The 23,570-nt window shown below is 44.5% G+C and overlaps 2 protein-coding genes across 6 annotated transcripts in view; both read right to left on the bottom strand.

Annotated features, from left to right (window-relative positions):
* The window catches only part of TSGA10 (testis specific 10), a 200,730-nt gene that overhangs the window by 79,041 nt on the left and 98,119 nt on the right, over window positions 1-23,570 (bottom strand). The gene's annotated exons all lie outside the window — the stretch shown is intronic.
* LOC144930752 (uncharacterized) lies at window positions 14,390-22,744 on the bottom strand. 2 transcript variants are annotated; one of them, XR_013636092.1, is made up of 2 exons: window positions 15,656-15,810; window positions 14,390-15,074 (listed from the first exon to the last, which is right to left on the bottom strand). XR_013636092.1 is itself a non-coding variant. In XM_078853879.1 (2 exons), the coding sequence occupies exons 1-2, from the start codon at window positions 22,724-22,726 to the stop codon at window positions 14,554-14,556; spliced, it is 987 nt and encodes a 328-aa protein (XP_078710005.1). In that variant the 5' UTR covers window positions 22,727-22,744; the 3' UTR covers window positions 14,390-14,553. The 2 variants fall into 2 exon arrangements, 1 of the variants encoding a protein (XP_078710005.1); XM_078853879.1 differs by lacking the exon at window positions 15,656-15,810 and adding an exon at window positions 22,261-22,744.

Raw genomic sequence — 23,570 nt, 5'->3', positions numbered from 1 at the left:
CCTTCCCTCAGACCAGTTCAAGAATTCCCCAAGGTTGTCTCCCATAAGAGTTCAATAGATGACTGGGAAACTTCTCGAATAGCAAGTTACAGGGGATCTCAGTGACAGAGGTCCTCAACAATTATCATTCTAAACATTCTTTTCAGGGTTGAATTGAATTGTTCAACCAGCCCATCCATTTGTGAATGACAGCCAGACGCACATGAAGTCTTTATTTTTAGTAGATCACATACCCCCTTCAGCAGCTGAGATGTAAAGTAGGTCACTTGATCAGTGAGGATCTCCTACTCTGGCGAAGCTTTTTAGCAGTTCCGCTACCATCGTCTTTGGATTGGTGTTGCGCAGTGGGATTGCCTCAGGATAGCAGGTAGCATAATCAACTACAACTGATGCATGTTTATACCCAGCTGCACCTTTTTTCAAGGGTTCAATGAGGTCCATCCCAATCCTTTCAAACAAGATGTCTACTATGGGGAGTGGGACAAGAGGAGCTTTTCTCACTCCTATAAACTGGTATTCAGGGCAGGAGCTGCGGAAGTCTTTAACTTCTTGGTGATCCGGGCCAAAGAAAGCAATCCAAAATCTTGACCAGAGTCTTCTCATGACCAAGGTGACCCAAAAAGGGATAGCATGAACCAGTTGCATAACTACACACCTATGAGGCTGTGGAATGAGGAGTTGTCACCGAACTTGGCCCAGTCAGTCAGTCTGTCTTTCTCCACCTAGTACAGTTGCTTTGCCTGGAGTTCAAACTGTGGGTACTGCTCTGCTTGTTGTGAGTCGAACACCTCCCTCTTAACCACCGGCAATTAGTCATAAGCCTGGCTCAAGGTATCATCTTCCCTCTGGCCCTTTATGAAGTCCATCTTGCTAGTTAGGACGTCCTTTTCCTGTAGAGGGGGCCAATATTGCTTCATTGTTAGGTGACCCTTCTGAAGGAACTTTCCTTTGACCAGATATCCCCCCGCCCCACAAGAGTCCAACCTCTCATCTACCCCTACCAATGTCGCAGGTTGTGAGATCCCCTCTCTCAGGGTCTCCTCATTTACTCTCTCTGGGGCCTCTAGGGCAGGTTTAAACCCTCTCAGTACCTCAGAGAAATACTCCCAATTCTGACCTAAGATAAAGGGGTCAGCTAATGTTGAGGACAGCCCCACTTAAAAAGACTTTGTGTTTTCCCCTACTATCAGCTGCACGCATGCACTGGAATAGGGTTTAATGTCTCCATGGATACACTGTAGAAAGATAGTCCCAAACCCTGAATCCCCTGGGGAGACTAAGTTGTCCAGGACCAGGGTTCACCCACATCCAGAATCCATCAGGCATATTACCTCAGTTCCATTTATCTGAACAGGGACCATTACCGTAGCTGGGGTTTGCTTACGGGCATGGCTTTCTGTTGTCCACATCTGTCCATAACCACACTCCATAGAAGGGCATTTGTAATACTGATGACCCAGCTGCCTACATGAAAAGCAAGCCACCACTGCAGGCCAAGTGGTCACTGGCTTTAAGCCTACTGTCTGGTAGCTCTTCCCTAAGAGGCTTGTCTGCTTCCACCCCTTGACTTTCCAGCAGAGAAGCCCATAAGACTCCCAGGGGCCTTTATGGGGCCTGAGATGCTGGGGTTTCCCAATGGGGGCCAGTGCAGGGCCCTTGGCCTGCTGAGCCCCTTAGAGGCTGCCACTTCTGAGACACCCTCTCTGATTTCCGATTCCCCTGGTTGCATTCTCCCCTGAGTCAAGGGATCCCATTGTCCTCAGGCACTTGCTCGTGTGATGCTGCCAGACCCATTTCCCCAGCTAAATAATTTTCCATTAGTCAGACAGCATCAGCTAGGGACTCTGGCTGGCGTTTGGGCACCCAGTGCCTACCCCCAGGTGGAAGTACGTGGACAAACTGCTCTGTCACAAAGAGCTCGGCCAACTCAACTCCAGTCTGAGTTTGCTGCTTTAATCACCTCCACCATAGGTCTCTTAATTTATGGGCGACCACATGGGCCAGGCTCCTGGGAGTGTATTTTTCCCTCATGGAACTTTGTCAGGTCTGCCCTGTGATGTCAAGGTAGTCAAGCATGGCTGCTTTCACCTGAGCATAGTCTTAGGGCAGATGGCGCATCCAGCCCTCAATTTGTGGCCTGCACTAGTCCCGCCAGGTGAGGTGCCAACAGAGTGGCCCACTGATCAGGTAGCCATGGGACTGCCATTGCTACTCATTCAAACATTACCAGGAAAGCCTCCAGGTCGTCCTCAAGGCCCATCTTTGTGAGTTTCACTGTCACAGTTGGGACCATTGGCCTATAGCTCCTGGAGGGGAAGTCCCAGGAAGCTGCATCAGAGCCATGACCTGTTGGACCAGTCTTTGCTGCTGTTCCTCCCCTAAGTCCCAGATCAGTTACTGCTGGACAGCCATTTGCTGCAGGATTGTTGCTGCTGCTGGGTTGCCTGTTGCTCCTGCTGGTTCTCAGTCATCCACGTTAGATCCATGTTGTCTGTCCTACCAACTCACATCTCTAGGTCTAGGGTGTTTGACCGTCTGAGTCAGTCAGTCCTCCTCTCTCTCCACAGGTGGGAAGGATGTCAACATTGTCCACCAATTGTAAAGGGGTGGACTCACCACTGGCACCTCCTTGTGGTCAGATGTGGCATGGCAGCTCTCTCTCCTCAGTGGCCTGCTTCGTCCTGTGACTTAGCCCTCCAGCCAGGTCACCTCAAAGTCTCTCCCCTTTCTGAGTAGTCCACAAACAAATAAGCAAGGGCAATTAACACAAACAAACTGAGTTAGTAATGGAGAAAATGGAATGCCTCCCTCTCAGGGTGTATCAGGATCTGGTCCTCCTTTCTCTCAGGGAGGGACCTTCAGGGAGTGGTTGGCTGGGAAGCTCCTGCCTTCAGTCAGTCCTTTCTTCAGGAGCTACAGGTTGCAGATCTGCTCTCTTCCCTGGTCCGCCCACAAGTGAGCTGTTCTGCTCCCTTTTAAACTCCTCCAGCCTGTGCATGCCTAGCACCTGTGGCGAGGCTGAGCTGGCTGAGCCCACAGCAGTTCCTTAACCCCTTGTTGTCCAGCATGGGGTTTGTATATCCCATCACAGAGCCTCATACATTTTTGCTTACTATACTGAGTTATATAGAAGATAGTCTTTCAACCAGTTACTATAATTTTTTCAAAACAGCCGGTCACTAAGCATTTTCTTTCCATATCCCATCATCCTAGTACAAATGACAGCTAGGCGCCATTAAACTCCCTTGATCTTTAAGTTTGTGAGGGACCCAACTCTTTAATCCCAAGGAAATATTGCCAAATTGACAGCTGTCAGATCAAGCCCCTGATAGTTACACAATAGACTACAATGGCTCCATAATCTCAGCTTCCTTCTGTGTGGAAGGGTTTTTTTTTTTTTCCAATCTCTTGCTTTTCTCTCTCTCTTTAAAATTATTATTTAACTACAATTTCTAATGAAAGGGGAAATGAACACACAAAATATTAATTATTATAAGATTGTGACAACACAGACAAAAGGAAATTCAAAGTTACAGTCAAGATTCTGACTTTGTACTAGATCCTTGTTTTGTGTTGCTTAAAGGTAGCCCGAGTCCTAGATCAGTGCACGATCAGTTACTAACAACATGTTCTCAAATGCCTGGGCACAAATAAAGGATGGACCTGCAGATTGCACTTTGAATGTTCTTGGTTTTCTTGGTTTGTTTTACAACTTTAGCAAGAGTTAAAGATAGGGTGGTGTATGTTCACATCTGATTTCCCAGCTGACTACACTGCCTGACTCATTATGTTTGAGAGATTCACTCAGTGTAATCTGAGGAATATGGATCTTTTGAGAAGATTATATCAATTCATTCACTGGGAAAGGCAAAACATATTCCCCCTGGAAATACAGAATGCTGATCAGATCTGGCACTGGAGATGATGACCTACTCCCCGTATAAGCCTTACTAAAAAACTGCCTGATTTTTCTTTTTCCAGTTTGGCAATCTAAGCCTCCATGTTCAGCATCTAGCTAAAACATTGTTAAACTAACTCTGGGCTTTCTGCCACTCTAAACAAACTTACAATGCAGATATTTCAACTCATTTTTGACTGAGGATGAGACAGAAGTAGGCACTGTTTGAAGTACTAGAGGTATAAAAGCCTCCAACAGGTAGAATATTAACAGTTTGTAAGGCTTGTTCCTCTACTTAGGGATTATGGAAAGTTATGTCTATTTTTGAGGTCTCTCTGTCTCTAGTGAAGGGTAACACATGATCTTTGAACAAATCAGACAAGCGTGGAACAATTTTAATCCCTGAATGAATAAATCCCCTGGGGGACCTGGCTACAGAAAAATCAATGGGTAATTCTATTAGGTCTCTCTGTGAGTAAGATACCAATCTGCCTTCTATCATGAACCTGAAAGCCACAGACCTTGTCATAATAGTTTATCAGATTTGTGTGAGCAGCCATCAGTATGGAAATCCTGATTAAACCCAGAATGTCATCTGCTCACAACAGCTGTGGGAACTAAATTTTGCTCAATCATCTCAGAGTTATGGTTATGATCTAATAGGAAACAAAATAAGGTGGTAATGATGTTAAGTCTGCTCTCTTTTGAATATGTATATGTCCCAGGGAGCTTACTTTTTATTTCCCACCCTTTAAGACCCCACATCACTGTGACCTGCCTTCTGCCCAATAAATATTAGCTGGGACTCCTTTAGAGGTCCACAGGGTTTCTCCCATATCCTTTAATAGTAATAAGTGGCCTTTCCTACTCTAATGACTTGAATCACTCCCTGCTAATGAGTGAGACATCACACACAGGTCTCTCATTTGACCATGCAGAGCATCAATCCCAATAGTCTCATAACAGAACTGTGTCTTAAAATACAAATAATCATAACCGGGAGTTATTGGCGCTCCAGAAAATTAAAGGTATTTTTGACACACACTTTCCCCCCCTCTAAAATAATACCCCAGCCACTCTGACATCTTTCAATATAACAACAGAATCACTTGTGTTGGAAGAGACCTCCAGCGACTCATATAGGACCAGATTTTTAGAGGTATTTAGGTGCGTAAAGATTTAGATAGGTGCCTACTGAGATTTTCAAAAGCACCTAAAGAGGAGTTAGGCGCTGATCCCACTTATGTGCTTTTGAAAATCCCACTAGGCACCTATCTGCATCTTTAGGCACCTAAAATACCTTTGAATATCTGCCCCCTAGTCCATCCTGTTACTTTATGGAATAAGAAGATTAAAATGTAATAAATGTAATAATTCCCCTACAATCAAAATGTTAATAATTTTCACATATTTCTGCTTGAAGACCTTCATTCAAATTCAGACTGGAGCAAGTAAATACAACTCCCTTGGAAACCTCTGAGCCAAATTCTGCCGTGTTTTAAATGACAGTGTGAACTAGTCAGAAGACAGAAATGGGGCCAAGTCATTTAACTTGTACCAAATGGCATACAGTAGAAGTGCTTTTCAGAAAGTAACTGAAAGACAACCAGTCATAAAAGAGAATAGGCTTACTGATCCATATACTCAGCATTCTGTACTCTCAACATTCAGACACTGTAAAACATCGTGTACATTGATTGCCTCAGTTGTGTACTAGGGGAATAAAGCAAACATTTTAAAGAATCATTTTTCTTATAATATAGCTCAGCATTCAATGATATTATAGAGCAATATATAATTAAGTAGAACATACTGTCAGTAAGGTATTTTACATCTACTTTCATCTCATTTTGGGGAAATAAGTGAAAAAGGTCTAAAGCTATGAGATAAAGGCACATGCTTATGACTTCATGTGTTACTGAGAGGTGAGATTTGTGAAGAATGTGACTGATAAAGGGGCAAGCAAGGGAACACCTGACCAGGCCAGGAGGTTGATCCCGTTGACATTATTTTTGTTTGTCAGATTATTTTAGAAGGGCTTGGAAATCAGCCTACCATGAGTCACGTCACCTTGCGTGACATGGATTTCTGAGAACACTGAATTGGGCAGTATTTTCTTTGAGTCACTATTCCATCTTCCTACAAACCAACCACTTGGAGAGAATGATGGCACACAAATACAACTGCTGATGGCACTACCTGTGACCACATACAGGTTGCTCATGATGAGTGCGGAAAATGGATCTTTCACTGAATTAACACTCTTTTGTATGTCAAAGCCTAAATTTTCAAAGTGATTTTGGAGGTCCAACTTGAGACACTTGAAAGGGGCCTGATTTTCAGAAAGTGCTGAGCACCCACCACGTGAAAATCAGGCCTCTTTAAATTCCTGGTTGGGCATCCAAAAATCAGGGGACCAAAAAAAATCACTAATCATGTTTGAAAATTACACCACTTAACTTTACTTCTGTGCTTTAAACTCCAACTTTCTTGACTATGTTAAAAGTCTGCTTTCATGGACATGTAGTAGTTTTACTGATTATACTGTTTATCTTTATCTCTGTGCACTATGCAAAGAACTGGCAATATCTGGCTGCCACACCAAGTGTGAATGGACCAGGCGAGAGAGAGGCAGGCCTAGTTCTAGGGGTGGGTGAAGAGGGTGGTCAACTTCACTCTGATTTCTCCTTGCCCCCCCGCTGATTGGTTAGCTGTATGTTTTTTGGTTTTGGCTCAGCCACTCAGGGGGAAGGAGGACAATGAAAACATTTTGCACCCTCACCAGAAAAACAGCTAGAGAGAGAATACAAAGACCAGGATTTATGTGCAAATGACTGAGAGATGTCACGCTGAAATGCCTGAACTGCTTTAAAAGAAGCAAAACAGAATAAAGGCTATGGGCATTTGCCTTTCCCTTCTTTCCCTCTGTGCCATACCTGTTTGTGAGGTAGATGCATTATCATCCATGCTTGAAAAATCAGGACACCTAAACTGACCTGGAGAGGACTATTGATTACAGTAGTTTGCTTAGTCAGCGTCAGGTAATTAACTCCAACATGTTTCTCATCTGCCCTTCTGATTTCCTCCTTTTTGTGTGTGTGTTCAGGATACTTTCTGTTTAAACGATTTTTAATCAATCTCTAGGTCAGTGTTTTTCAAACTGTAGGTTGCGACCCAGTACTGGGTCGCGGCATGTCAGGCACTGGGTCACCTTGCTCTGGTCAGCACCGCCGACCTGGAAGTTAAAAGTCCCGTCGGCGGTGCTGCCCAGCTACTGCAGGCTAGTGCCTCTCTGTTCTGACACCGTGCTATGGCCAGGATCGGGTCCAACTGCTAGGCGGGGGGCCATGGGGCTCCACACCCTATCCCTGCCCTGAACACCAGCTCTATACTCCCTTTGGCCGGAAACCAGCCAATAGGGGTTGGGGGGCGGTGCCTACAGGCAAGAGTCGTGTACCTCCGCCAGGAGCCAGACCTGCTGCCAGGACAGGTAGGAAGCCTGCCTCTGCACCCCAGTTGTGTTGCTGACCAGGAGCCACCAGAGGTAAGTCCGAGCCCCAACCCCATGTCCAATCCCCAGCCCTGAGCCCCCCCAAACCTGGTACCCCTTCCTGCACCCTAAACCCCTCATCCCCGGCTCTACCCCAGAGCCTGCACCCCCAGCCCAGAGCCCTGATCACCTCCTGCACCCCAACCTCCTGCCCCAGCCCAGAGCTCCCTCCCACACCCTGAACCCCTCATTCCCGGCCCCACCCCATAGCCCTCACCCCCAGACCCCAACCCTCTGCCCCAGCCCTGAGCCCCTCCCACACCCCTCATCCCCAGCTCCATTGGGTCACGGGCATTAACAATTTTCTACAGCTGGGTCCCCAGAAAAAGAGTTTGAAAACCGCTGCTCTAGGTCATTTTGTTTGGTTAAAGAAACCAGTTGAACTGCATTATATGTTGGTGCTGCCTACCTTAGTTTCGCTGATCACCACAACACTCCATGTACATTTTAGAAAGTTTTCCTCCTTGTTTTTAATATAAAAATGACATTTTACCCTCTAATAACTCCTACTTTCCCCCCAAAAGATGGCTAGATACAAGAGTTATCTTGAGCTAACCCTCTATTCACTTTTCCCCGTGTGACTCTCAGTTAAACCTCTAAAGATCTCCCCAGTTTCGCCCACTTCAAGGCTCTAGGTCATGAACAATACTGCACCCATGCAGTATACATTTCCTATATTCTACAGGTAGCACTATACAATATCTGCTCTTTTTTAAACAGCAAAGGAATTACTTTGACAATAAACACGTTTTGAACAGCATAGTGTAATATCATTTCCTTGAAAAACTAAGGACTTGCTTTGCTTATAATCGCAACTCAAGAAAGCAGAGAAAAAGCTGGGTAGAGAAAAAGCTGTAGATATCTCCAATGCCTAAAAATGCTGGGGTAAAATGGAAGGATTCCCTTGCTCTCCCATCACCATCTCATTCCCCTCTTGTCATAGCAGCCCTACAGTCTATTCTTGCTGTTGACAGAAAAAAAGAATGAGGGGAGAACAATCTCTCTCACCATTTGATACAATGGAGTCAGCTGTTGCAGGAGTTAGAATCATGTTTGTTGTATTTGATTCTAAACTTGATCCTGTGTTTTTAAGAGGACTTATTTTTAAAGGAAATTGTTTTAAAAATTGGAGGAAGAAACTAAGGAACTACAAATACAATCTAATAGCTCTTTAGACCCATGCAGATGTGCTGATAAAAATATCATTGTATGCCACAGAAAACTAGTGATTCTTGTAAATAAACTCTAAATCTTGGGCTAAACATGCTTAGATGGCAGATATCTTTGTAGCAAGCTTTCTTTAGTACATGAAACAATATTGGTAACTGCTCTGAACTGCCTTTCCAGCTTGTTGAAGGATTTTGTATAGCCTTTTAATTGCCTTCTCTAATTCTACTTTTTCTGTTTTAAGTTGAACTTTTAAAATTTCTTTAGCCCACACATTGGTTAACGAAGGGGCTGTGAGGGAAGCTAAGTAAAGGTAACTTGTTATATTTATGGCCTTGTCCACACTACAAAGTTAAGTTGATGTAAAGCAGCTTATGTCGACCTAACTATAGAGGTGTACACGCTACAATGCTCCTCCCACCACTGTTACTCGCCCACTATGCCAACCTAATAAAACCACCTCAAGAAGAGATGTAGCGCTTAGGTCAGTGTAGTCAGAGCGACGCAGTGTCAGTGTAGACATAAGGAGTGTTGTATGGACGTGCAACAGCTGTTTAATTACAGTGGTGCTGTAAGTCAATGTAACTTAAGTCGACTTAACTCTGCCATGTAGACAAGGCCTAAGTAAAACAGTTGATGGCTGCAACCTTTGTCCTCACTATTGCTCTTCAAACCCCTAGCTATAAGGGGAAGATTAGCCAGAAACTCTGCACAGGGAACCTTAGAGTTTCCAAGCCCCCCTCTCTCTCTTCCCAATTTTGTTTTTCTGTGACTGGATATAATGTAGTTCCTGAAAAGTCCTGCCCAGTATAGGAACATAGAGCAGCTCTTTGACTGCACTAAAGAAAGGATTCTCTATTCAGGGTAGAAGTAGCTGCTGGGGTCAACTGAGGTGCCACAGCTCCAACTGACCCTTGAATGTTATGATAAACATACCTACCATAGGAATAAAAAAATACTGCAAATGACTACTTGATATACACACTTATCTTTCCCCTTTAACCACCCCTACCCCATGAAGGGACAACGGACTGTTAATTCCTGAGAGCATGAAACTTTTCAGTTGGTGTAATGTTTAATGAAGAGCTGAGCCCTAATTCATTATAATAGAACGGCAAATTATATGGAAAGAATGCAAAGTTTTATACTGCCTAATCTCTCTAGTTATAATTTTCCCCATTTTGTATTACTGACGTGAATTATCTCAAAGAGTAGTACCGGATCTACAACAAAGATATGTATTACTCTGACCCCAGACAGGCCCATTATATATCTGAATGTACATTGTTAAATTTTCCACTTAAATCATACTATTACAAAAGATGGTAGAATTTAAACCAGTTCATCTAATAAAGAGAAACCTATTGCTGGCTGTGTCTTAAATATGTTCTACAAGATCATAGATGCTATTAAAAAATGCCCTACTTGCTGCTCAAGAGCTCTACGGCATTGTTGATTTTTATTAGTCAAGTCAACTTCCCACTCTGTGATACCAATGAACCTGTTTGTTTCCCAATTTAAAAAAAATATTTTTTTGTAATATAGGTTAACTGTTTACAATTCAACTGGCTATTAAATATCTAACATTAAATATCAGAACAGAACAACCCCACCTGGCATTTTGTGGATGTTAATATTATGGATCGATTCATTTTTATTGTACCCTACATGGCTAGTTACCTAAGGGTCTGAGTGTGAAACCCTTAATCATGTTGAGTAGTACCTTACTCCAATAGTACACCCAAACTTACTCTTCCTGGTGGAATAAGCTATTACTCAACATGAACAACAGTTTTATAATATGACCCCAAATGAATATGGGGTGAAATCCTGGTTCCACAGAGATCAAAATTCCCACCGACTTCAATGGCATCAGGATTTCATCCAGGGTCTTTTAAACTTAATTATTAACAAAATATGTAAGAACTTTCCTTGATATAAATTAGGGCTGTCAAGCAATTAAAAAAGTAATCACGATTAAAAAAAGTAATCGTACTTAATCGCACTGTTAAAACAATAATAGAATACCATTTAAATATTTTTTGATGTTTTCCACATTTTCAAATATATTTATTTCAATTACAACCCAGAATACAGAGTGTACAGTGTTCACTTTATATTTATTTTTGATTACAATTATTTGCACTGTAAAAAAAATAGTATTTTTCAGTAGTATTTAGTATTTCAGTAGTATAGTATTTAATACAAGTATTGTAGTGCAATCTCTTTATCATGAAAGTTGAACTTACATATGTAGAATTATGTACAAAAAATAACTGCATTCAAAAATAAAACAAACGTAAAATTTTAGAGCCTGCAAGACCATTCAGTCCTAGTTCTTGTTCAGCCAATCACTCAGACAAACAAGTTTGTTTACATTTGCAGGAGATGATGCTGCCTGCTTCTTGTTCACAATGTCACCTGAAAGTGAGAACAAGTGTTTACATGGCACTGTTGTAGCTGGCGTCGCAAGATATTTATGTGCCAGATGTGCTAAAGATTCATATGTCCCTTCATACTTCCACCACCATTCCAAGGGGCTTGTGTCCATGCTGATGACGGGTTCTGCTCAATAACAGTCCAAAGCAGTCCGGACCGACACATGTTCATTTTCATTATCTGAGTCAGATGCCACTGGCAGAAGATTGATTTTCTTTTTTCGTGGTTTGGGTTCTGTAGTTTCCACAGCGGAGAGTTGCTCTTTTAAGACTTCTGAAAGCATGCTCCACACCTCTTCCCTCTCAGATTTTGGAAGGCACTTCAGATTCTTAAACCTTGGGTCGAGTGCTGTCGCTGTCTTCAGAAATCTCACATTGGTACCTTCTTTGCGTTTTGTGAAATAAGCAATGAAAGTGTTCTTAAAATGAACAACATGTGCTCGATCATCATCCAAGATGGCTAAAACATGAAATATATGCCAGAATGCGGGTAAAACGGAGCAGGAGACATACAATTCTCCGTCAAGGAGTTCGGTCACAAATTTGATTAACACATGTTTTTAATGAGCGTCATCAGCATGGAACATGTCCTCTGGAATGGTGGCCGAAGCATGAAGGGGCATATGAACGTTTAGCATATCTGGCACGTAAATATCTTGCAGTGCCAGCTACAAAAGTGCCAGGCAAATGCTTGTTCTCACTTTCTAGTGACACTGTAAATAAGGGTATGTCTACACTACGGAATAAGGTCGAATTTATAGAAGTTGATTTTTTAGAAATCGGTTTTATATATTCGAGTGTGTGTGTTCCCACAGAAAATGCTCTAAGTGCATTAAGTGCATTAACTCGGCGGAGTGCTTCCACAGTACCGAGGCTAGAGTCGACTTCCGGAGCATTGCACTGTGGATAGCTATCCCACAGTTCCCGCAGTCTCCGCTGCCCATTGGAATTCTGGGTTGAGATCCCAATGCCTGATGGGGCTAAAACATTGCCCCGGGTGGTTCTGGGTACATATCGTCAGGCCCCCCTTCCCTCCCTCCCTCCCTCCGTGAAAGGAAGGGCAGACAATCGTTTCGCGCCTTTTTTCCTGAGTTACCTGTGCAGACGCCATACCACGGCAAGCATGGAGCCTGGTCAGGTAACCGTCACCCTATGTCTCCTGGGTGCTGGCAGACGCGGTACGGCATTGCTACACAGTAGCAAGAACCCCTTGCCTTGTGGCAGCAGACAGTACAGTACGACTGGTAGCCATCATCGTCATGTCCGAGGTGCTCCTGGCCACGTCGGCTGGGAGCGCCTGGACAGACATGGGCGCAGGGACTAAATTTGGAGTGACTTGACCAAGTCATTCTCTTTAGTCCTGCAGTCAGTCCGTCTTATGGTGAGCAGGCAGGTGATACGGATTGCTAGCAGTCGTACTGTACCATCTTCTGCCAGGCAGGCAAGAGATGAGGATGGCTAGCAGTCGTACTGTACCATCTTCTGCCGAGCAGCCATGAGATGTGGATGGCATGCAGTCCTTCTGCACCGTCTGCTGCCAGCCAAAGATGTAAAAGATAGATGGAGTGGATCAAAACAAGAAATAGACCAGATTTGTTTTGTACTCATTTGCCTCCTCCCCTGTCTAGGGGACTCGTTCCTCTGGGTCACACTGCAGTCACTCACAGAGAAGGTGCAGTGAGGTAAATCTAGCCATGTATCAATCAGAGGCCAGGCTAACCTCCTTGTTCCAATAAGAACAATAACTTAGGTGCACCATTTCTTATTGGAACCCTCCGTGAAGTCCTGCCTGAAATACTCCTGGATGTAAAGACACCCCCTTTGTTGATTTTAGCTCCCTGAAGCCAACCCTGTAAGCCGTGTCGTCAGTCGCCCCTCCCTCCGTCAGAGCAACGGCAGACAATCGTTCCGCGCCCTTTTTCTGTGCGGACGCCATACCAAGGCAAGCATGGAGGCCGCTCAGCTCACTTTGGCAATTAGGAGCACATTAAACACCACACGCATTATCCAGCAGTATATGCAGCACCAGAACCGGGCAAAGCGATAGTGGGCGAGGAGGCGACGTCAGCGCGGTCACGTGAGTGATCAGGACATGGACACAGATTTCTCTGAAAGCATGGGCCCTGCCAATGCATGCATCATGGTGCTAATGGGGCAGGTTCATGCTGTGGAACGCCGATTCTGGGCTCGGGAAACAAGCACAGACTGGTGGGACTGCATAGTGTTGCGGGCCTGGGACGATTCCCAGTGGCTGCAAAACTTTCACATGCGTAAGGGCACTTTCATGGAACTTTGTGACTTGCTTTCCCCTGCCCTGAGGCGCATGAATACCAAGATGAGAGCAGCCCTCACAGTTGGGAAGCGAGTGGCGATAGCCCTGTGGAAGCTTCCAATGCCAGACAGCTTCTGGTCAGTTGGGAATCAATTTGGAGTGGGCAAATCTACTGTTGGGGCTGCTTTGATGCAAGTAGCCCACGCAATCAAAGATCTGCTGATATAAAGGGTAGTGACCCTGGGAAATGTGCAGGTCATAGTGGATGGCTTTGCTGCAATGGGATTCCCTAACTGTGGTGAGGCCATAGACGGAACCCATATCCCTATCTTGGCACCGGAGCACCAAGCTGCCGAGTACATAAACCGCAAGGGGTACTTTTCAATAGTGCTGCAAGCTCTGGTGGATCATAAGGGACGTTTCACCAACATCAACGTGGGATGGCCGGGAAAGGTACATGACGCTCGCATCTTCAGGAACTCTGGTCTGTTTCAAAAGTTGCAGGAAGGGACTTTATTCCCAGATCAGAAAATAACTGTTGGGGATGTTGAAATGCCTATATGTATCCTTGGGGACCCAGCCTACCCCTTAATGCCATGGCTCATGAAGCCGTACACAGGCAGCCTGGACAGTAGTCAGGAGCTGTTCAACTACAGGCTGAGCAAGTGCAGAATGGTGGTAGAATGTGCATTTGGACGTTTAAAGGCGCGCTGGCGCAGTTTACTGACTCGCTTAGACCTCAGCGAAACCAATATTCCCACTGTTATTACTGCTTGCTGTGTGCTCCACAATATCTGTGAGAGTAAGGGGGAGACATTTATGGCGGGGTGGGAGGTTGAGGCAAATCGCCTGGCTGCTGGTTACGCGCAGCCAGACACCAGGGCAGTTAGAAGAGCACAGGAGAGCGCGGTATGCATCAGAGAAGCTTTGAAAACCAGTTTCATGACTGGCCAGGTTACGGTGTGAAAGTTCTGTTTGTTTCTCCTTGATGAAACCCCCCGCCCCTTGGTTCACTCTACTTCCCTGTAAGCTAACCACCCGCCCCTCCTCCCTTCAATCACCGCTTGCAGAGGCAATAAAGTCATTGTTGCTTCACATTCATGCATTCTTTATTCATTCATCACACAAATAGGGGGATGACTATCAAGGTAGCCCAGGAGGGGTGGTGGAGGAGGGAAGGAAAATGCCACACAGCACTTTAAGCACAGCACTTTAAAAGTTTACAACTTTAAAATTTATTGAATGACAGCCTTCTTTTTTTTGGGCAATCCTCTGTGGTGGAGTGGCTGGTTGGCCGGAGGCCCCCCCACCGCGTTCTTGGGCATCTGGGTGTGGAGGCTATGGAACTTGGGGAGGAGGGTGGTTGGTTACAGAGGGGCTGCAGTGGCAGTCTGTGCTCCAGCTGCCTTTGCTGCAGCTCAACCATACACTGGAGCATACTGGTTCGGTCCTCCAGCAGCCTCAGCATTGAATCCTGCCTCCTCTCATCACGCTGCCACCACATTTGAGCTTCAACCCTCTCTTCAGCCCGCCACTTACTCTCTTCAGCCCGCCACCTCTCCTCCCGGTCATTTTGTGCTTTCCTGCACTCTGACATTATTTGCCTCCACGCATTCGTCTGTGCTCTGTCAGTGTGGGAGGACAGCATGAGCTCGGAGAACATTTCATCGCGAGTGCGTTTTTTTTTCTTTCTAAGCTTCACTAGCCTCTGGGAAGGAGAAGATCCTGTGATCATTGAAACACATGCAGCTGGTGGAGAAAAAAAAAGGGACAGCGGTATTTAAAAAGACACATTTTATAAAACAGTGGCTACACTCTTTCAGGGTAAACCTTGCTGTTAACATTACATACATAGCACATGTGCTTTCGTTACAAGGTCGTATTTTGCCTCCCCCCACCATGTGGCTACCCCCTCCCCCCTCCCCGTGGCTAACAGCGGGGAATATTTCTGTTTAGCCACAGGCAAACAGTCCAGCAGGAATGGGCTCCTCTGAGTGTCCCCTGAAGAAAAGCACTCTATTTCAACCAGGTGACCATGAATTATATCTCACTCTCCTGAGGATAACACAGAGAGATAAAAAACAGATGTTGTTTGAATGCCAGCAAACATACACTGCAATGCTTTGTTCTACAATGATTCCCGAGTACGTGTTACTGGCCTGGAGTGGTAAAGTGTCCTACCATGAAGGATGCAATAAGGCTGCCCTCCCCAGAAACCTTTTGCAAAGGCTTTGAGAGTACATCCAGGAGAACCGCGAATGCCAGGGCAAAGTAATCCTTTCACATGCTTGCTTTTAAACCATGTATAGTATTTTAAAAGGTACCCTCACCAGAGGTCCCTTCTCCGCCTGCTGGGTCCAGGAGGCAGCCTTGGGTGGGTTCGGGGGGTACTGGCTCCAGGTCCAGGGTGAGAAACAGTTCCTGGCTGTCGGGAAAACCGGTTTCTCCGCTTGCTTGCTGTGAGCTATCTACAACCTCATCATCATCATCATGTTCTTTGTCCCCAAAACCTGCTTCCGTATTGCCTCCATCTCCATTGAAGGAGTCAAACAACACGGCTGGGGTAGTGGTGGCTGAACCCCCTAAAATGGCATGCAGTTCATCATAGAAGCGGCATGTTTGGGGCTCTGACCCGGAGCGGCCATTCGCCTCTCTGGTTTCCTGGTAGGCTTGCCTCAGCTCCTTCAGTTTCACGCGGCACTTCTTTGGGTCCCTGTTATGGCCTCTGTCCTTCATGCCCTGGGAGATTTTGACAAAGGTTTTGGCATTTCGAAAACTGGAACGGAGTTCTGATAGCACAGATTCCTCTCCCCAAACAGTGATCAGATCCCGTACCTCCCGTTCGGTCCATGCTGGAGCTCTTTTGCGATTCTGGGACTCCATCATGGTCACCTGTGCTGATGAGCTCTGCATGGTCACCTGCAGCTTGTCACACTGGCCAAACAGGAAATGAGATTCAAAAGTTCGCGGTTCTTTTCCTGTCTACCTGCCCAGTGCATCTGAGTTGAGAGTGCTATCCAGAGCGGTCACAATGGAGCACTCTGGGATAGCTCCCGGAGGCCAATACCATCGAATTGTGTCCACAGTACCCCAAATTCGAGCCGGCAAGGCCGATTTAAGCGCTAATCCACTTGTCAGGGGTGGAGTAAGGAAATCGATTTTAAGAGCCCTTTAAGTCGAAATAAAGGGCTTCATCGTGTGGATGGGTGCAGGTTTACATCGATTTAATGCTGCTAAATTCGACCTAAAGTCCTAGTATAGACCAGGGCTAAGAAAAGGGCAGCATTATCTCCTGTAAAAGTAAACAAACTTGTTGGTCTTAGCGATTGGCTGAACAAGAAGTAGGACTGAGTGGACTTGTAGGCTCTGAAGTTTTACATTGTTTTGTTTTTGAGTGCAGTTATGTAACAAAAAAAAATCTACATTTGTAAATTGCACTTTCACGACAAAGAGATTGCACTACAGTACTTGTATGAGGTGAATTGAAAAATACTATTTCTTTTGTTTATTATTTTTACAGTGCAAATATTTGTAATAAAAAATTACATACTTTAATTTCAATTACAACACAAAATACAATATATATGAAAATGTAGAAAAACATCCAAAATATTTAATACATTTTAATTGGTATTCTATTACCTCACAGTACAGTTAAAACTGTGATTAATTGTTTAATTGCAATTAATTTTTTTGAGTAATTGCATGAGTTAACTGCGATTAATTGACAGCCCTAATATAAATCTATGCATATTTTCAGGAACGGAATTATTACGCTTTAGAATAAGGGCCCAGTCTTGCAAATACTTATTGCAGGTACACTGTTTATTACCAATTGTAGTTCCATAGACTTCTGTGAGACAATCCCATAATCCCAAACTGCCTCCCACAATTCTCCAGGTGGCAGGAGACTCCCACTGGTCCTTACTTAGCTGCCAAGATTTCCATCTTCCCTCTCTGATAATTTATCCAATAGATGTAGGCATTTTCAGTTCAATATTCTGCACTACAATGGACATTTTAAATTGATGGATAGGAGAAAATTAATTTACTATCAAAATAAATTACACAGGGATTACTGCAATTATTGTATTTATATTTAATTTACATATTTAATTCAATTGAAAAAACCTCCATTTTAAATTTACCTGAAGCTGTCAGTGGATCTCTAGCCTTCTGCACTGTAGTGTAGTAGAATCCAGAGCCCCCAACTATAGAGTTCAAATCAAGCTTGCTTCTGATTCCACTGGGCCTGGGGTATTAGTTAAATACCCACTATTTAAAGGGTGGAGTGAGGAAAATAAAATCCCCAGAACCCAAAATTGCACAAGGGGGAGGAGATTCCAAATGAGTTCTGTTGGCCTGATGGTAAACAGAGATCCACAGCGACAGGAAATCCATATATCTATATATCTATCTTCCTTAAGGGACAATTCATCCTAGAAACATGGTAGTGAAATGAATGCCAAAGTGCTCTCCTTCACTGAACATTTTGTTTGAGCTTATGCTGAGCTTTATTTTCTATGTCATAGTGCATTACGTTAAATCCCTACAATAAGACAAGACATACTTAATATTTTGGGCTGTTTCATACTGACCTTTGGAAGCACAGTAAATTAACTTACCTGATGTTTAACTTTGCATTTACTTTGGGATTATTAATTGTATTTCAGAGTCTGCAAAGTTATAGAAGGAGACTGGTGTAGTAAATGAATGTGTTGAAATCCTAGCAAGAACTAGCTTTGGTCTGCTAATTTGAGACAAGAATAATTGTGCTCAAATTAGTGTATTTTAATGTTTCTCAGCAAACCAAAACAAACATGTTCAGTTCAACAGCACCTAGGACTCAGGGAAGGCACTTTTAGATATCTGAATACAGAAAGATAAATGATTTTGGTGCTAACAGATATCTGTCTTGAGCCAAATCTAGCTCCCTGCCCCCAAGTGAGCAGAACCCCAAAGGGCAGCAGAAATGACGCATTACAGCTGTGCGGGGGGTTGGACAGCAGAGGGTCCGTACAGAGGTGAGGGGAAGGAATCTTCACCCTCTGTACACTCCGAAGGATCCCCATCCACAGTAGCTCTGAGTTGGCTTTTGGCTGGTGTGGGTCTGCCACAGATCAGCTCCTGCTCGTACTCTGCAGCCTGAAATGGGAGAGCATGGGTGGGATTATATGATGTGGTTGCCTGCGATAGTAGGGGATTGAACCCGATGTCCAAAGAGGTCCCTTCGGGTCTTATGATCTCCATCATTTGATGCCTTTGGAGAGCTCATACTCAATACCCATGTATTCAGTCTTAGCACAAAGGAGAATTTGGCCCTATATCATTAGCTGTGGACGATACCACACTAACACTGTTGCATCTATAATGCAGCTTTGTCACTACAATAAATATTTGGCTGAGATGTTTTAATTATTTAATCATATTTTGCTTCTTCAACAGTTCAATACCCAGTCTTTGCCATTATAGACATATCTTCTTTTCTATCAATTGCTTAATAAACTTCCATCATGACTATAAATAATATATCTGTAAATTATGTAACATTTGATATGCTGTTGGTATCACCTCCTGTTGGAGGGAATGGCTTGGAATGGCTAGCACTCTGATGCAATGAGCACCAAATGAGTAAACCCCTCTGTCTGGGTGGAGCTCATTCATGGATCAGGGGGCATTGATTCTCCTCCTCCTGCAAGTGTAAATCAGGAGTAACTCTACCAAAGCCAACAGGGCTACATCATTGTGAGAGAACTATCAGGTCCAATAACTTGGAAGAATATATACAGATATTTAAAAAGTTTTTTTTTAATTTAAAAGGAGAGTTTGCAAGATGACAATAAAGAAACAGAAATGCAAATTCTCTATCGTGTCTTGCTTCATATTTATAACAGTCAAACAAATTAATTACCTAGCAATAAAAGCAAGCAGAATTCTTGCTTCATTGCCCAGTCAACATGAATGCACCTGCTCCCTTCCCTATGATAAGGCCACAGAGATACCATGGAATTGCTTTCTTTCAATGATTAAAAAGCTAAAAGGCAAGTGCCTGTAATAATAATACCATTTTCTCCCCGCTAATCTAATCTTTGCCCTGTGGAAACTGCTGATGTGAGCTTACTTCTGAAATTTACATAAAAACTAACTATATCTTGTTTTTGGAAAAGGACTGATCCCACAAGGTTAGGGGCATGGAGAAACGAGGTCTGGAAAATTATTGCAATGGAAATGATAGATAACCTTATATTAGGATCAAATAAAATTTTACAATATATAGTTACCATTTTTGGAGTTTGAAAAAAATAAATATACAGACAATAATATGAGGCTGACCAAACATAAATGGGTCTTTTAAAGGTGGCAAATACAGGGGATAAACAGAAGTGAAGCATGGCACATGATTCCCATCCGAAGGGACATATATAGCCTGCTGCTATGATGTGATTTTATTATGTGATTTACAGAGGCAAAAAAGTAGAAACGAAAAATTTCTGGAAGGTCTCATGTGTGTAAATTAGACTAACTATTTACATTTAGATGAAGCGTGCAGCAGACAACAGACTAGACCTTCTAAACTGGTATTCACGTTGTCACTAACTACAGACCTGAGACCCTCATTATATTCTGTAGATTGAAAAAGGTGGAATAAAAGGTGAGATATGTGGGGATTATTATGAATATTATTTTAAATCCTTGGGTGGAAATGTGAATTTATTATCTGAGTGGTAATAAAGTTAAAAATTTGTATAATTTAAATGATTTTGTTGCTGTTCATGTATGTTAATAGTTACAAGATAGAAAGGTGTTTAAAAAACAAAAAAAACAAAACATTCTCTGTCCCGGCATTTTTTAAAACTTTGATTGTAATTTCTAACAGACTTGTCTACAGATAGTTTGCATTTACCAGAGCCAATATTTAAGTATAGCAATTAAATTACACCACACTTGTATTTTATTGCAAAAAAGTGTGTGGTTTTAGAAACTGACACACCAAAACAATATAAGAATGTGAAGTAGTGACTTGATTAGCAATATTTCACAATGCATGCACACAACCACCTCTGAGATCTTACAATTTCAGGATACATGCAGATTTTTCTGTAAAATTTTTTTGCAACTTACTCTTGCTATAAGTAGTTACACAAACATGAGAGAGAAAGCCATAGCTTTTCAGCACTACAAAAGAAACCTCAGAGCTGTACACATCTTGCACAGTTTAAAGGAAATGTAGAACATTCTATAAAGGTATAAACTTAGTAGAAGTATAGACTCATACAAATTCACTTTCAATGTTTACTATGAATGTTTAACAACGAAATATAAACTACTCAAAAATCTTCTACGTTCATGGAAAATTAAATCTGTAAGTGCCTTGCAAGAAGGGTCTCTTCTACACCTTAAATTGAAATGTCTGTTGCAACTCTGAATGTTGTAAGTACCTCATTCACTATATGCTTTGTATAAAAAAGCTTTTACCATCGCCCTGGAGCCTTTTGACTACATACAAAGAATAGGAAATACAAAATCTTTCTGGCCTCCTAAAAACTTTGGGAATGAGCCTGCACTTCTTGCATTCTGCCCCCACTGAAGTCTCTGCAAGTGCCAGGTTTGTAAGAAACACAGAATCTGTGTCATAAACATATATAGCTCTCTTTCAGTACCCTTCCAAAATAAATTCAATTTAGGCATACATTAGCCAATGATTGTAAAAACTATACAGTACATTAGAGAGGGAAATCCTCAAAGGAGTTACGATATGCATCCGATGAAGCGAGCTGTAGCTCACGAAAGCTCATGCTCAAATAAATTGGTTAGTCTCTAAGGTGCCACAAGTACTCCTTTTCTTTTTGCGGATACAGACTAACACGGCTGCTACTCTGAGACCTGTCAGGGATTAATGTGACCCAAAGGCTTTGAAGCATTCTACATGCTGTAAGGAAGAAGGACCCTCATTCTTTGCTGCCTTGCTCTTCATGCACTCATTCGCATGTACACAGGGGAGTAGAAAATGCTACAAGATCAGACTGGTAGCTTCTTGCACCCTCTGTCCCCAAGTATACATGATGACAAAGACAGCAGCGGTTCATTTCCAAAGCATCTGTTCTGAGTGTTACCAGCAAGCACCCAAGAAAGGCATGCAAAAACCCTCTGACAATGCAGAAAGCCTCCCCAATTAACTGCAATCCCCACACCACTCCCTTTGCAAACAATTTTGCTGCATTATTTTCCTGCCCCCGGCACCAACTCCAGAGAAATATCTCCACAATATCTTACAGTGGCATTATTTTAGGCCCTTTCTCTACACGTTTCTTATTCTCACACCCACTGGTATTGTAACCACTATACTGTCCATGCCCAGTCCCGCTCAGAGTTGGTAGTGCAACAGTGGGAGATTTCAAGGAAAATGCTCGTGTAGACGGGGCCGCACATAGCAAAGCTTCACCGCCTCCTCCCACAACTTTTCCTGCAGAACAGCTTTGCCCGAGAGCAGGGGCACTGGAACAACGTGTGTAGTGGGGGGCGCTGAGAGCCATCGATATGGCAGCCTCCCTCAGAACATGTGTACATGCGGAGTATGTGGCAAACACTTCAAGCCAGGGGGTGCTGCAGCAGCCCCGCACCCCTGGTTCCAGCACCTATGCCGGAGGGGCAGGCTGGGCTGGAACTCCCCTTGCTGACTGCACAGAGTCATGCAACCGCTGGAGGCTTGTGCTACGCGCTGCTAAGGAGGTTCGGGACAAGCAGCCTCCTCTCCCTAGCGCTGGGGAGACACGACCCGGGGGGGGGGGGGCAGCCACTGAGAGCATAGCGGGGGTGGCGCGGCAAACCCGGGCCCCCTGCTCAGCCCGGGCCAGTTCAGTGCTGGGAGGGAGCCGGCCGGCCCAGCAGCGGCCGGATCACCCCATTAAGTGGAAGGGAAGGCGCCGGCACCCACCTGCCTCCTGGCTGTCAGACCAAGGCTGCAGCCGCCCCCGCATCAGCGTCCGTCGAGCGCCCGGCAGGAGGCAGGAGAGCGGCAGCCGGGCTCGCACCGCCCGCGGCGGGAGCGGCCGCGGGGAGCCGGAGAACCTGCCCCGCCCGCGCAGCTGGGCCAAGGAGGAAGCGGAGCTGGCGCTGCCGGAGCAGAGGAGTCCCCGGGGAGGGTGTGGGCGGGACGCGCCGGCAATCACCGCCGCGGGCGCCAAGGCTGCGGGGCTGGGGCTCCAGCCTCCCCTCTGTGCGAGCCAAACCCGGGGAGCCTCTGCCAGGCCCCGGCCCCGCCGCCACGTTACTTGGAAAAGCGGCCGGGGACGGGGAGGGTGTGGCAGCCCCAGTCCCCGTGTACCCAACTGGCCGGGGCCCAAAGTCCAAGGGGAATGTTGGCCGAGCCGGGAGCGCGGGATTTTACCCTCTCGGCTCATCCGAGCAACGGGAGGGTCCAAACCAGGGCCGCGCGGCCGCGCGACGTTGTCAAGGAAAGGGCTATTTCTGAGCTGGCGCTTTTGCACCCAGATTTCTGGCATGTTTAACATGCCTTCAGGGTGTAACTACCGCGGTGTAGAAAGGTAAGGAGGACATGCCCTCTCCCTTGGAAGCCTACCCTTATAAATTAGTTAGGAAGTGTTTCCTAATATCTAACCTAAAGCTCCCTTGCTGCAGATTAAACCCAGTTTCTTGTCTTGCCTTCAGTCATGTTTGATGTGCTCTTTGTGGTTAAGCTGCTGGGTTAAAGAGAGCATTGGAGTTGCTGTTGGTTGTGTGCTTTGGGCAGGTAGCTGCAGTTGGTGTTTGCCAGTAGAGAGGGATCAGTCTAAAACTGGCTGACTGGGCAACAAAATGGCAGATGAAATTCAATGTCGATCAATGCAAAGTCATGCACATTGGAAAGCATAATCCCAACTATGCATATAAAATGATGGGCTCTAAATTAGCTGTTACCACTCAAGAAAGAGATCTTGGAGTGACTGTAGATAGTTCTCTGAGAACATCCACTCAATGTGCAGAGGCAGTCAGAAAAGCAAACAGAATGCTGGGAATCATTAAGAAAGGGATAGATAATAAGGCAGAAAATATCTTAATGCCTTTCTATAAATCCATGGTATGTCCACATCTTGAATACTGCATGCAGATGTGATTGCCCCAACTCAAAAAAGATATATTGGAATTGGAAAAGGTTCAGAAAAGGGCAACAAAAATGATTTGGGGGTTGGAACAGCTTCCATAGGAGGAGAGATTAATAAGACTGGGACTTTTTAGCTTGGAAAA

The sequence above is a fragment of the Lepidochelys kempii genome, chromosome 1, assembly GCF_965140285.1.
Source record: "Lepidochelys kempii isolate rLepKem1 chromosome 1, rLepKem1.hap1, whole genome shotgun sequence".
Lineage (NCBI taxonomy): Eukaryota > Metazoa > Chordata > Testudines > Cheloniidae > Lepidochelys > Lepidochelys kempii.
This window is presented reverse-complemented; position numbering and strand designations above follow the sequence as displayed.

Excerpts from the sequence above, each read along its gene's own strand:
- LOC144930752 (XM_078853879.1), bottom strand. The coding sequence starts at position 22,726 with ATGAGCCGAGAGGGTAAAATCCCGCGCTCCCGGCTCGGCCAACATTCC. Across the intron at positions 15,075-22,260 it reads GTCTGACAGCCAGGAGGCAG|CTGCATGTGTTTCAATGATC; the intron begins GTGGGTGCCGGC and ends TTTCTCCACCAG.